The sequence below is a fragment of the Mesoplodon mirus genome (genome assembly GCF_964341445.2).
Source record: "Mesoplodon mirus genome assembly, chromosome: X".
Lineage (NCBI taxonomy): Eukaryota > Metazoa > Chordata > Mammalia > Artiodactyla > Ziphiidae > Mesoplodon > Mesoplodon mirus.
Genome location: NC_138981.1, coordinates 35,824,273 through 35,839,238, shown reverse-complemented (window position 1 = coordinate 35,839,238; position 14,966 = coordinate 35,824,273). Strand labels below are relative to the sequence as shown.

At 46.5% G+C, this 14,966-nt stretch overlaps 2 protein-coding genes across 4 annotated transcripts in view; one reads left to right on the top strand and one right to left on the bottom strand.

Moving 5' to 3' along the window:
* The window catches only part of SRPX (sushi repeat containing protein X-linked), a 104,564-nt gene that overhangs the window by 46,296 nt on the left and 43,302 nt on the right, over positions 1-14,966 (top strand). For all 3 annotated transcript variants that reach the window (XM_082610601.1, XM_082610600.1, XM_082610602.1), the window contains 2 exons: positions 5,452-5,643; positions 7,532-7,708. In XM_082610601.1, the coding sequence (XP_082466727.1) occupies positions 5,452-5,643; positions 7,532-7,708 (369 nt within the window). The remainder of the gene's footprint in view (positions 1-5,451; positions 5,644-7,531; positions 7,709-14,966) is intronic.
* SYTL5 (synaptotagmin like 5) overlaps positions 13,030-14,966 on the bottom strand; it is a 249,609-nt gene continuing 247,672 nt past the window's right edge. The window contains exon 18 of the mRNA XM_082610596.1: positions 13,030-14,823. The gene's annotated coding sequence lies outside the window, so the exon portion shown is untranslated. The remainder of the gene's footprint in view (positions 14,824-14,966) is intronic.

The following is a 14,966-nucleotide window of genomic DNA, read 5'->3' as shown; positions in this document are numbered from 1 at the left end:
AAGAAAATTGATTAATAAAGTTCTATTGTGGCATTTTGCCCAGGAAATTTGTCTGCATTCTGGCAGGAGGACACTCCCCTGCTCTGTCGTGATATGTCTAAGTTATAAGAGAATCACAGTAGTACTGGTCAGCCTTTGGTTGGAGAGAGTCCTTCAATTGTTTTCCACACAAGTGAACAACCTTTCTAATATAATGACTGGTGTCTATGTCCAGGTGTTTCCCACCATGTTCCACATTTGCTTATGACCTGTGAATACAAATACTCATTTGTATCCACAGCTCCTATATTACTGCCTCAGGAATTAACAAATCCAGCAAAGCACAAACTTGTTAATTAGATGTTTGGGGTAAGGTGGTATTCTGATTCCTAACACTTTTTTTTTTAACATCTTTATTGGAGTATAATTGCTTTACAATGGTGTGTTAGTTTCTGCTTTATAACAAAGTGAATCAGCTATACGTATACATACTTAACACTTCTTTTTTTTTTTTTTTTTGCGGTACGCGGGCCTCTCACTGTTGTGGCCTCTCCCGTCGCGGAGCACAGGCTCCGGACGTGCAGGCTCAGCGGCCATGGCCCACGGGCCCAGCCGCTCCGCAGCATGTGGGATCTTCCCGGACCAGGGCACGAACCCATGTCCCCTGCATCGGCAGGCGGACTCTCAACCACTGCGCCACCAGGGAAGCCCCCTAACACTTCTTAATTGAGAGTTTTGAAAAATCTTTTTTTTCTTCGAGTCCCTTATTGAAAAATCTTCCTAAAACACATGCGTACACATGTGACCCTTCACATGTCCAAGAGGGGCTATATAGTGCCCTCAGATTATTGTTCCCAGTGTTCATCCTCACTTTGCAGCACTGCAAGTGTGGAAGGTAAACCAGATGCAGGAAAATATGTGCCTGGCCTAGAGCTTACCCGGAATGTTTAAGAATAAATACTTCTTAGGAAATTGTTTTCATTGTCATTTTTTTTTTAGTTTTAAAACTTAGAGGCAAACCATTGTTCACTGGGAGATTAGTTCTAGATCCTTAGGCCCCTACACAGTGTCTGGCACAAGTGCATATACTCAGTCAATGTTTTTTTTAATTAAATTGATAATTTATAAAATTTATAAAAGAAAAAAGAAAGTGAAGTGTAACCAACATTTAATGTGGCAAGCATTGCTTTTGATTCTTTTACTTGGAATGCCATCCTGTCTTCACAGTAATTGAGGGAAGGAGGAAGGCGTGTAGAGATATGTTATTATTTACAAATGAAGGAACCTCAGATTAGAGAGGGGAGGTGACTTGCGCAGACTCACACAGCTAGCAAACATTATGTTTGAGTCTGAAATCCAGATGTTTTAGCTCAACATCCAGAGTTTGAAATCCAGATGTTTTGGCTCAACATCCAGAGTTCACTAGGAGCTCATGAGTCTGCTACATGACACTGCTTACCCCGGGAGCTCCACAATGGCCCAGGGAGATGAAAAAGTTTTCCTGAATAATCGATTTAGATTTCTCCCTAAATAAACCCTGTCTTAATTGAAGCAGCATAAGAGCTTCCTTTCTCTAAACCTCTACGTTAAATGTTTCGCTAATTCACTTTTAACTCATGCTATTTGCATGCACTTCAAATTCAAGTCACTCACTGAATTTTTAATTATTATCACTGCAGGGCTGTTAAAATGTCAAAATATCTTCCAAAGGTTTGTCTTGGAAAGTAATCCAAAAGAAATTCCTTTTGCGAATAAATAAAAACAAGATTTTTTCCCCCCCACATGTTGACAACAGCACAGCTCTTGGATGTGTAGGCAACTCTGCTGGAAGGATTTGAAGACTCAAAATAGCTGAGTAAAAAAAATCTGCTAATTGCATGGTTGTACTGAAATATGCGAATTTGTAATAAATGTATATGCAGGTCATTCTCTAATGGACCTGCTGCCTTAACTATTTGTCCTGGGCACATTTGTGGAAAAGACAACCATAATGTGTGTGTGCTAAGAATTGCGGGTCTGCCGCCTCATATTAGTTTACTCTAAAATCGTGCCCCTAGGGCTTCCCTGGTGGCGCAGTGGTTAAGAATCCGCCTGCCAATGCAGGGAACACAGGTTCGAGCCCTGGTCCAAGAAGATCTCAAATGCCGCAGAGCAACTAAGCCCATGCACCACAACTACTGAGCCTGCGCTCTAGAGCCCACAAGCCACAACTGCTGAGCCCGTGTGCCACAACTACTGAAGCCCGCGCACCTAGAGCCCGTGCTCCGCAACAAGAGAAGCCACCACACTGAGAAGCCCACGCACCCCAACAAAGACCCAATGCAGGCAAAAATAAATAAATAAATTTAAAAATAAAAAAAATAAAATCGTGCCCCTCCTAAACTCACGCCAAAGTCCAGAAGCTGGAGGATGTGAGTGTTTTCAACATTTGAGCGAAAAACAAGTAGAGAATTGGACGCTCTTCCAGTTTGTACATCTGTGGAATTGTGATCAGGACGTAGAATGTAAAGAGGATTTGCCTTTAGGTGGAAGGGTTACAAGAGACTACCCAAAGTTATCAGTCAGAAGAAGGATTAAGGAAGTAGGCATGGGTGTGAGAGGGGTAGGAGATCAGAGAGGAATAAGAATTTGAATCATACAACTTCAAAGCTAGATGGGACTTTTTTTTTTTTTGACATTTTAGCACCGATATAAATATAAAATTTAATCAGAATAAAAATAACCATTGTAGATGGGACTTTGAAAATAATCTCATCCATTCCTCTCTCGTATAGACTATGAATGTGGGTCCCTGAAAATTTTCTTGAATTGTCCAGGTTACTAGGAGATGATAGAGTTAGATAATATCTGCCCAGGCCTCTTGACCCTGCCCAGTATCCACCATACTCCAGTAGCTCACTGCTTTCATTGTCTCCCTCTGGGTCTCCCATATTCATTCTACCCTCATCACCCTCTGCCCTCTCCAATGGGGATTTCATTTTCTCTCTCTGGAGCCCAGTTCTCAGTCAAGGATTTCACAGTTTGGCCTGTGAGATGGTGACAAAAGGGTAGTGAAGGGGACCAGTTGTCAAGAGAAGAGGCTAGAGCTGGGGAAGCACAGAAGCCTTGCAGTCCAGCAGGGGAATAGGGCAGACAGGGAAACTAAGAGGAAGTGAGGCAGTGGGGAAGTTAGGAGGAAGGGGTTGGGGAGAGGACAAAGACAAAGAGGTCAGGCGACAGATGACTTTTCAGATTTAACATCGTGAAAGTCCTCTGACGGGCTATCAAAAGTGCTTCTTTGAGCTTGAAAACACCAAGTGCATTTTGGAGTTTCCTTGTGGGTGGTCTTTCCTATTACAGTTGAAAAAGACAGGCAGAAAGAGAGAGGGGGAGAGAAATATACCTCACTTCTAGTAGTCATAGAAGCCAGTAGGTTCCAAATGTTAGTTTAATTTGAGTGGTAGGCATCTATGGATTTTTCCAGAATTTATCTTAAGGACTTTTGATTATAGAAGAAATATCCACAACTTGGCAGTGCTAAGCAAACATACCCCAAAGGCTTCTCATTTACCTGTGATCTTGCAATCTCTTAGCTTCATGGCTTACCTGGAGCCATCACCAAAGAAAGAACTGAAACATGTTAAATTAGTTCAAGAATTCTTTTATAGGACTTCCCTGGTGGCGCAGTGGTTATGAATCCACCTGCCAATGCAGGGGACACAGGTTCGAGCCCTGGTCCGGGAAGATCCCACATGCCCGGAGCAACTAAACCTGTGCGCCACAACTACTGAGCCTGTGCTCTAGAGCCCGCGAGCCACAACTACTGAAGCCTGTGCGCCTAGAGCCCATGCTCCGCAACAAGAGAAACCACCGCAATGAGAAGCCCGCGCACCGCAACGAAGAGTAGCCCCCGCTCGCCGCAACTAGAGGAAGCCCTTGTGCAGCAACGAAGACCCAACACAGCCAAAAATAAATAAATTTATTTTTTTAAAAATTCTTTTATACTTAGAGGAAAATAATGGAGATATGTATGCTGTTTTGTACTTTACTTCAGGGTCCAGATTTTTCTCATTTAAAAATGTTAGCATATACAGACTAGATGTATAAACCCAAGAGGAAGGAAACTTTGTTCAAGGAAAGCCTGGAGGCCTAGCGTAAGCTCTTGCAAGACTGCATCCAAGAGATCAAACTTAATCAGATGTAGGCTAAGCGTGGGGCATCACTTCTCCCCAGAAGGTCCAGGAAATACTGCTTGAGTCCCGATGGTAGCACCCATTTGCAGCTGTCTGCAAAACATTATATGATGAAAATATTAGGCAAAGGAGATGTCAAAGCACATAAGTAAAAAAAAAAAACAAAAAAACAGTCCATGCACGAGACCTGGACAGAACTGTTGGTTTTCATGGCTGAGAAGCAGCCAGAAACACATCATTAGAAGAGAATTCCTGGCAAAGTGAAACAGGGGATTTCCTCCTTCTTGGCCACATGATGGCGCACGAACTTCACTCACTGTCAGCTCAGGTGCTGGGGTGGAGGGAGAAGCTGGCAGCCCTAGGGAGGGGGCTCCTGTTCAAGGCATGGAGAGCCTGACAGGCTTGAGGGAGCTAGTCTCTGGTCCCCATTGACTGTGCGGTGGCCACTGTGGGAACTTTCGAGGAGCTAGTCTTGCCCTACTAATTTTATGGCCCTCAGCGACACCTTCCAAAGGCCCAGGGGAGAGGTTCTGATTTAATAGTGTCATCCTAAGCTGTGCTCTGCGCAACTATGAGACCAAATCAAAACACCCTGGAACTTTGCCATTGGAGAAGGGTGTCATCTCTTACCTAAATGGGGCTTAACTGGGGACATCTGAAAAAGGAGGTAGCTTCCCAATGGGGAGAAATTGTTCTGTGACGTTAAGCCCAAATTATATCCTGTGGCAAAACCCTGGAAACTGTTGCTTCGTTCACATTCATTAAGATCGTATTAAATGCTTTTACAGTGAATATGATACAGACTTGGAAAAAAATCTAAATTAACCAATTATTGACTCCCCTGCCACTCTGTATGGATGGCTGGGGTTAAGGTTCACAATGGTAACAGTTGCTCTCAAGGGAACTATGTATCTAGTTAAGGGAAATATTCAAAAGAACAAGCATTCATTGAACATTTACTATGTGCTAGACACTGTGCTAGATGCTTTTTTTCAGTCCTTGTAAGAGGACTTGTAAGAGTCTTATGACATAGGTAGAGGTATTGACTCAGAGAGGTTAAGTAACTTGTCCAAGATCACACAGCTACTAATGGAGGAACCTGGACCCATATTCGTATATGTCTGACGCCTAGTTCCATGATCATAACCTCCCCACCGAGAGACAACTTAAAAGACATGGGGCACTATTTGGAGGTCCAAAATCTGGAATGCAGCCAGCCAGGGACTTTGAGAGTGAAGAGACACATTTTCTGAAGATGTCACTTGCTATTTCTCCTCTCCTTTGTTTCTGCTACCTGCAGACACCCCGTGGTGCTCCCCCATCAAGGTGAAGTACGGGGATGTGTACTGCAGGGCCCCTCAGGGAGGATACTACAAAACAGCCCTGGGAACCAGGTGTGACGTTCGCTGCCAGAAGGGCTACGAGCTGCATGGCTCTTCCCAGCTGATCTGCCAGTCAAACAAGCGGTGGTCGGACAAGGTCATCTGCAAGCGTGAGTAGCCCGGCCCCATGTTGGGGCCTCGGGGCCATTCGGGGCCAAAGTTCTTTTGCTCTGAGATCAGGGATTTTTACTGAATGCTTTGTGGTCTTTGATGAGAAAAACTCCCCTTGTGAGCAGAAGCCATGCGTTAGTTCCTAAGATATGGCGGAAGTAAGATGACACATTTCAGACAGAGGGGTGCGATCAGCTGTTTGGAAAGGGGGAGGGAACAGAGGTCTGTTTAGCAAAGTGCTGGCCCCAGGGCCAGCTGCCATCAAGGGTCATCTGCCATCAGGGGTCCCACAGAATAGCATTAGAGACAGACATGTAAAACCGACAGAAGTATAAGAATGGTGCTGTGCCATGGACTCCTGGCAGTAGACACAAGCGTCCCCCGCCCCCCCCCAGGAGTAGAACTTAGGGAGGCAGGGAGAGAATTACCGCGGAAGGATGCTGATTCCATGAAAGGCGCTGTGCCTCAGGGGAGAAGGTTGGAAGCACATTTCAGGGGCTGACTTTTAGCTTCCTGGAAAGTCATCTCATTTGGGAAACTGCAAGGGACACAGCATCGTTGAAATGCCTTTTAGATGCCATTGCTGTTCAAAAGCGCTATCATGATGGAGCGCCTGTTGTGTGCCAAGCATTTCACATATATGCAATTTTTGCAACAATGCTATTGATGTGGGTGCCATTACTTTATTGTTGGGAAACTGAAGTTGGGGTCTGCAGCCTTGTGATCCAGTCTAGGCAGACTACGCCTCTGGGGGACTATAGTGAACACTTTCAGTGCTTCCCCCATACGTCCCTGGATGCCCTGCTACCAGTTCTGTGTGTCCATCCCCCAGCTTCTGGGCGCTTTGCTCTTAATGAATTGTACCTACGGTTGATCTTCTACCAAGGAAGAAGAGGCTCTGCGCTTTCAGAGGACTGCTTTCTTCGTTCTGACAGGGAGAGCATTCCCCATGGGCAGCCTGTAGCTGCCCAGTACTGACTGGTAAAGGATTAGGAAAGCCCAGCTGCCCTGCCTGGAGGCAAGGCAGACTCAGGCATCACTCACACTCCAGAGCTCCCCTGCGGAATCAGGCTGAGGCTGACCTTGCCCGGCTTCCTCCCCTCCCCCGTCCCGCTTCCCCCACCCTTCACTGGTCTCCCCTGGGAGCACTTTCTTAATCACTTGCACACAAATCCTGGTCTCAGCGTCTGTTTCTGAGGAGCCCAGCATAAGACCGTGGTTTAGCTGGGATGCCAACCCAAGCCAGTCCGGTGTAAAACTTCGTGTCCCTTCTGTGTGACGTGCAACCATTGTTACCAAATGCAAGTTCATGTGCCCGATGCACAGTGAAGCCAAACAAATCGAAGCATCGGAGTTTGGAGCAGAGAAAGGTTATGGCAGGACCAAGCAAGGAGAACGAGCGGCTCGAGCCCAAACCCACCGCCCCACCAACTCCTTGAAAGGGTTCAGCACAGCATTTTTCAAGGCCAGGTGAGGGAGGGGTGTTGCAGGGTACACAATTCAGCTTGTACACAATTCTCTGATTGGCTGATGGTGAGGAAACGGAGGTTAACATTCTAGGCGCCAGAAGGTCTGGGGGCTACGCGCTCACGATCATCAAGTTAATTTCTTCCATTTGGTGGTGGTTTTAGCATCTGAAAAACTCAGGGAATTTGCATCAGATGCTATTATCTGGGTACTTAAGAGAGGAGCTACAGCAGAGGGTATGGGGGAGGGGTCTGCCCCGGGAAGGGCCCCGTACGGTCCTGCTCGGTTACACTATCTATCATTTCTCTACTATCAGTTAGATTTCAATTTACTTCACCCTATGCTTTCAGAGTTTCTGGACTCTGAAACTCCATGAACAAAATCTAAGTAATACTGAATCTCTGGTTTTCTCTTTCTCAGAAAAGCGATGTCCTACCCTTGCCATGCCGGCAAATGGAGGGTTTAAGTGCGTCGACGGTGCCTACTTTAACTCCCGGTGTGAGTACTATTGCTCTCCAGGATACACATTGAAAGGGGAGCAGACAGTCACGTGTATGGACAACAAGGCGTGGAGTGGCCGACCAGCCTCCTGTGTCGGTAAGAGAATATCACCAGCCCTCAGGAGGAGTCTGCTTTGGGAGGAGCAGGGGGTGTCCGTACAGTGGATTTTTAAGGAAGCATCCATGTCCCGGATGTAAAGCATAAGCACCCGGTTTTGCTTTCAGTGGTTCTCTTCATCCCTATTTCTGTGGCTCAGCGCAGACCTAGCCTCAGTCTCTACGCTAGAGTTGACTTCACAACTCATGGCTTTCCTCTGACTTTTGTCTCTCTCTTGGATTGCGATTGAGGCAGCTGGAGGCTGGCAGAGGTACGGGGTAATCCCGCTGCTTTAGTTCAGGGATCCGCCCTGTAGCACTGAGCAGAGTTTTTGACATTGGCCGGACATTCCTGCAGAGAGCATCTCTGTGTCTTTCAGCCTGCAGAGGTAGTTCCATTGTCATCGACTCCGGTAGTCAGCAAACACTCAGTTTGTAAACTGGAAGGGATTTGGCTATTTTACCTTAGTCTGGATTCGTTGGGCAAATAGTAGTTCTGAGTTCTTAGTTGTGGTTCGGGGAGCTGGAAATCTTTACAAATGCAAATTCGGGGCTCCACCCCAGACCTGCTGAATCAGAAACTCTGGGGATGGGGCCCAGCACTTGGTGCTTTAATGAGCCTTGCAGGGCATTTCGAAGTGCTTAAAGAGAGAGCCGCTGATCTAAGGGCAGTGCTTCTCCAACTTGGGAATCACCTGGGAAACTTGGTAAAAATGCAGCTTCTGATCAGTAGATCTGGGGTGTAGCCTGGGATTCTCTAGGGCAAGGTTTCTGAATCTTGGAACAATGGATATTTGGGGTCAGATAATTATTCGTCCTGGGGTCCTGTCTTTTGCACTCTAGGATGCTTAGCAGAGCCTTGGCTTTTACCCACTAGATGCCAGTAACATCTCCTCCCAACTCCCACTTGTGACAACCAAAAATGTCTTCAGACGTTGTCAAATGTCCCCTGGAGAGAGGAGAGGAAGGAGAAAAATCACTCCCCCCCACTCCTTGACAATCACCCATCTAGGGGCAGTGGGTCCCTTCTCCCCACCCCCGCCCCTGCTACTTATTAGAATCACCTGAGTATCTTTGAGAACCTAGCCATGCCTTGGTCCAACCCTAGAGATTCTGATTCAATTAGCCCGATGTGGGACAGCTGGAGGAGGCGAGTGGCATTATAAAAGCTTCCCAGGTGGTTTTCATGTGCAGCCAGGATCCAGGACCGTTGTCTGAGAGCAGTGGATCTCAGAGTATGGTCCCCTGATCAGAAACAGCAACATCAGAAATGCAGATTTCCGGACCTGCAGGATTGCTGGATTCTGATGCTCTAAAGGTTGAGAACCTGCCTTAGAAGATCAAATTAGGGAAGAACTTGAGTACCTTTTTACTCAAAATAGTGCCCAGCAGTTTCAGCACCAGCAGGAAGCCTGTTGGAAATGGAGAATCTTGGGACCCATCCGAAGCTGGCAGATCAAAATCCACATTTTAAGAAGATCCCCAGGGGATTCCTATGTCCTTTAAACATTGAGGCAGACTGCTCTGGGACAGTGGTTTTCAACTCTGGCTGCCATTTAAATCTGAATATCTGGGGCCCTGGTATTTTTCCAAAACTCCCCCAAGTAGTTGAAAACCACTGTCCCAGGAGACTGTTTACTCATAAAGTGTTAGAGCTGCCAGGACCCACCCCAGCAGAACATTCTAGTCCAATCCCCCATCTATGGATGAGGCCTGAGAGGTCACCTGACTTGCTTGATGTTGTGTAGAGACAAGCCTATGTCTCCAGGCTTTCAGGCTCAAAGTCCCTGAATCCAGAGACAGCTCTGGCACTGAGGTGCCAAGGCAGCTGGCCACAGGAGCCTGGCTCCTACCCTGCTTGGGTCTGCCCATCCTCCAGAGAGTCCTTCAGCTCAGTCTGCCCATGTGCTTTACCCCAAGGACTCCTTCCTGACTGCTCAGAGCCTGGAGCAGATACTTCAGGAATGAGACTGCAACTGGATGCTACCCTCTGGGGGCAGTTGTACAACAACTCCTCTGGCCTTGGTCCCCAGGGTGTGTTCATGATGGTACCACTGCCCACTGTATCCCTTGGCAGCATCAGCCATTCTTACTCTGCAGTTATAAGGGTAATGAGCTATAGCCGGGGGACCTGGCCAAGATATTGTTGCAGGAAGGGGGACCCCTTCCAGGGCCCGAGCGTGGGCTCTTGTCTAACACCCGGAAATGAGTTGTCCAAGGAGACACACGTGCTGACAAAGCAAGAGACTTTATTGGGAAGGGGTGCCTGCGAGGAGAGCAGGAGGGTAAAGGAACCCAGGAGAACGGCTCTGCCACGAGGCTCACAGTCTCAGGTTTTATGGTGGTGATGTTAGCTTTCTGGGTTGTCTCTGGCCAGTCATCTTGCTCGTGCCCATACTTGGTCTGACTCAGGGTCCTGCCTGGTGGCGCACACATCTCTCAGCCAAGATGGATTCCAGCGTGAGGGTTTCTGGGAGGTTAGGGCGGGACATATTGTCTGCTCCCTCCTCCTTTCGGCCCCTCCCGAATTCTTCCAGGTTAGTTTTTTTTTTTTTTTTTTTTTTGGCTGCGTTTGGGTCTTCGTTGCTGCGCGTGGGCTTTCTCTAGTTGTGGCAAGCGGGGCTACTCTTCGTTGTGGTGCGCAGGCTTCTCATTGTGGTGGCTTCTCTTGTTGTGGAGCACGGGCTCTAGGCTCGAGGGCTTCAGTAGTTGTGGCACGTGGGCTCAGTAGTTGTGGCTCCTGAGCTCTAGAGCACAGGCTCAGTAGTTGTGGCGCACGGGCTTCATTGCTCCGCGGCATGTGGGATCTTCCCGGACCAGGGCTCGAACCCACGTCCCCTACATTGGCAGATGGATTCCTAACCACTGCGCCACCAGGGAAGTCCCCAGTTTAGTTTTACAAACATACTATGGGCTGGCATGTCTTGTCCTCCCTCCTTTTGGCCCCTCCCGAATTCTCCCGGTTAGTTTTCAGCAGCAGCGCTGCGGGACCTCCTGCTGTGAGACAACTCAGGCAAGCGGTTGTCATCGTGCCTGGCCAAGGCAGGCAGGTTTGGTCAATGGTTCCCTACCAATGCGAGCGAAAACCTTCTACATCAGAGTCACAGCCTGGACCTTACCTTGTATCCATCTGACAAGAGCACCAGGTCCAGATAATTACTCAGATAACCGACTCAGATTTATTCCGAGCTTTTCTTTTTCTAGGATTTAGGTAGGAGTTTGAATTGATCAGTAACTGGGAAGGCAGAAAGCATTCTAGGTATTTCCAGCAGAGGAGAATTTAATAAGGGGCATTGGTTACAAAAACATAGGAAGAGCTGGAGGAGCAAAAGAGGAAAAACATTGTTACAAGGGATTAGTTGCAGCAGAAATCCATAGCAACCAAGGGCTGGGGGAGCAAAAGTGGCCTGGTAGTGTTACCCCAGATCCAGAAGCTCACGCTGATGTTGACATGTCTGTACCTGACACCATCATGGATGAGAATGAAGTCAGGAGCCCAGGAAGCCCTTACTGAAGCCCCTGCCAGAAGCATAATGGCTTCCATCTTCTTCCTGCTTTCTATTCTCATGAGAGTGCCTCCCATTGGCAAACCTACCTGGTACCCAGCTGGCAGGAGGAGTCCAAGAAATGTCATTTCGTGACTTCTAGTGCAGGCAGTAAAAGGGAGATGACAGAAGAACTGAGCACCAACAGAATCTTTGGCACAGCAACCATTTTCTGAGGTCTTAGACATCTCCCCGTGAATCACTAGTTCTCAGCAAGGAGAAGAACGCAGAGCAGTCCTGCTCAGCCAGTGCACGTAGGATAGCGCTCACGCTGTGAGCTCTGGACACGCTCCTTTGGAAGGACATGACCTGAGGCCAGATGTTCAGGTCAGAAGAGCCCCTCACAGATGTTGCTTTCACTCTCTCCCCTATGACTTGGTATGTGCAAACTAGCTCTTCAAAGCAACCCCTCCCCCCCATTTTGGACTCTCTCTTTCCTCACATTGGAAGGGCCAGAGGTGATGGGATGGGAGGAGATACAAATCTTCATGCTGAGCAAGCTTTGGCAGAATCTTCCAGGGGTCACACTGTTCAGATGTCCAGATTGTGTGCAACAGTGGAGAGAAAATGCTGATTATTCTCAAAAAGCAACAAGCATGTCTTAAGCCAGACCAGATGGGCCTGGAACCTTCCCAGAGGGAGGGAGAAAGAACTAAGAAATGAACCCCAGTTTCAGGGCATTTATCTTAGAGCGGGCCAGGGCAAGGTTCAGGCATCTTTGGGGGAAGGGGAATTTGTGCACGCAGTGAGGGGGGTGGGTAATGGTGAAAAGGGTACCCGTGAGCCACAAGAGAACAATGAGCTCCCAGGAAAAGGAGAGAAATGGACAAAGCAAGCAGGCAATTCTTTCTTAGATTTTGTGACAGATAAGCTGGAGCTTGTCCCCGGTGAATTTTACTGCAGGGATATCATGGACACTTTTGGCTTTAAATGTATTATTAAATTCGTTTAATGACTTTGTTTGTGTGTTGGCAAGGCTCAGGGGTCCTTGAGCACAACTCAGAGCCTCAGCCTAGTTTAGGAGCTGACACATGGTGGCCGAGCATTTCCCAGATTTCCACAAAGCCTTGAACAGTGCCTCTGGGCCAGAGCTGTACTGAGTGCTGAGGAAATCATCTTAGTTCTCCTCCAGATCTGGAGGGAAGAGAGAACACTGGGCTTACTTTTCACTCTGAGGTGGTGGTCTTTTCACTTTTCACTCTGTGGTCTGGCTAATTTGAAAGGACCGCAAGTTAAAATTCATTCTCTTATGCAGCCCACGCTCTGGCAGTGGGCTCAAATCCATGGTTATTTCAGAAACAGATATAGATAAAAATCAGTCAGTGTGGGAGAAACAACATACTGCAAATTGCAGGAGGGTAAAATATTTAGAGAGCCGCAACTTCCATTGATATAAGAAAAAAAAACATAGACTGTAGTAACTATTGTTTGGGGAGATTTTTTTTTCTTTTTTCCCATTTTTAGTTCATTTCGGTTACATTGGCATTTAGTTAGAACAATGGACAGTTAGAATTACAAGGCCTCGTCTAGAGACCAGATTTTGAGTAGACACACGATCTCTCCTTTAGACCAACAGTTTTTCCTAGGCCAAAAGAGAAAGAGACCAAAATTCAAGTAAGTTTAAAATCCATGGGCAATGAAAACCGAGCAGGTATCTTTGGACATGCAGGGAGCCCCATTTCGTTTTTTTAACAAAGGTCCACATACAAACCAACTTGGTTTTTGGAATTACTCTTTGCTTGTTTTATATTTCCTACAGAACAGAATAGTTGGAGAGTTAACACAAATGGAGGTCTGGAATAAAAAAAAAAAATCTCTGATTTTAGATATGCAAATTGATGGAATACGTTTCTGGCTTCCCAATCATCTGACAGCTGGGTTGACCCAATGACCCACAAGGAAGTTTGCTGGGCTGAATGGTATTATTTCCAGAGATTCAGTTGAGGATACAGATATCATAGGGCTAAGAATAAATGTGTCAATGCATTGGGTTTTTTTGTTTGTTTTTTCTTTCTTTTTCTTTTCTTTTATTTTTTTACATCTTTATTGGAGTATCATTGCTTTACAATGGTGTATTAGTTTCTGCTTTATAACAAAGTGAATCAGTTATACATATACGTATGTTCCCATATTTTGTAGATGCTCTTAAATCATATTGAATTTTTCCTGGGTTGACAAATACACATTTTCTTGCAAACTTTCAGGAAGCTAGTTTCAGCTTTGCAACAAGTTGCAATTTTTAGTTTGGTATCTTGCTTCTGATGATAGTGACTTCTAATTGTGGAGTTCTTTGCTTCTCTTCTTGACTCTTCTGTCCATTGGGGAAAGTTTTCTAATATCTCATGGTGCCAAAGAAATGGAACCACATTCCAGAGACATCCGCAAGGATTACACTCTAGCTGGGTGAAGCAAGCAATGGGGCAAGTTTTCCGTGTCCAGGTTTGTTCTGCCTCTGTCAGTCCCTTTCTTCCTGTGCCCTAGGAAATGACCGCCTCCTTCCTCCATCACCAACCTGCCGAAATTCCCCATCCAAACAACTGTGAAGAATAACATGGTTCTTTGAAACCACTAAGCTTTGTGTGGTCAGTTGTTTGGATGGGGAATTTCGGCAGGGCTCGGTGGCTCACATAGTAATGGCTGAAGTGCCTGATTGGGGCTGGAGGATCCAAGATGGCTTCACTCCCATGCCTGGCATCTCACTCAGAGGCAGCTGTACTGGCTGGCATTTGACTGAGTCTCTTTCTCTCTCCCTTCATAATTTCTCAGTTTCTCCACATGGCCTCTCCAGTCAGATAATTGGACTTCCTTAGACAGCAGCTGGCTTCTGAGATAGTGAACAGCAGAAGGTGCCAGAGTCTTTAAGGGCCTACACCTGGGACTGGCGTAGGGTCACTTTCCCTGTATTCTATTAGTCAAAGCAAGTCACAAGCCTGGCACAGATTCAGAGGGAGGGGAAACAGATTCCACCTCTTGCTAGGAGGAGCTGCATGTATATAAGGGGATTACCGGTGGCCATCTTTGCAGGAAATTCACCAGAGTATCCTTTGTTAGAAATCAGAGCTTAGAAATCATTAGTGAAATACATCTTGGAAGATGCCATACCAAATTTGAGGAAAAAAAAAAAAAAAGGTGTGATTGCTTATATCCCAGTTCAGGTACTGTTACCAAGGCCAAAGTCATAATGCCTTAAACAAGATAGAAGTTCTGTTCTCGTATAAATGTTTGTCCGGGGCAGTGTCCTAGACCCAAACTCCTTCTCATTTGTCCTTCCATCCTCAACTTGCAGCTTTCATCCCACAGTCGAAGATGCTGTTCCGGCTCCCCACCTCATGGACATTCAAATCAGGGTGGAAGGGGGGGGTAGTAGCCACACATACTTTTTGAAAAGCACATCACTTCTTCTGACAACCCACTGGTGGAAGCCATCCCATGGCCACACCTAACTTCAGACAAGCCTGGGAAATATAGTCTTTATTCTGGAGGGCCACAGGCCCAGGGAAACTTCTTTTGTGCTAAAAAAAGAAGGGGGATGGGAGAGCAGGTGAACAACCACTAGTCTCTGCCACGTCGACTGTACAGATTGAGAGGAAGTTGGTGTAAAAGATCGAGGGAGAAAAGAAGGGAGAAAAAGATTAGTTAAAAAGCCAGTTGGTGTAAATCAACTATACTTCAATAAAATAAAATTTAAAATTCAACAAAAAATCGTATTATATA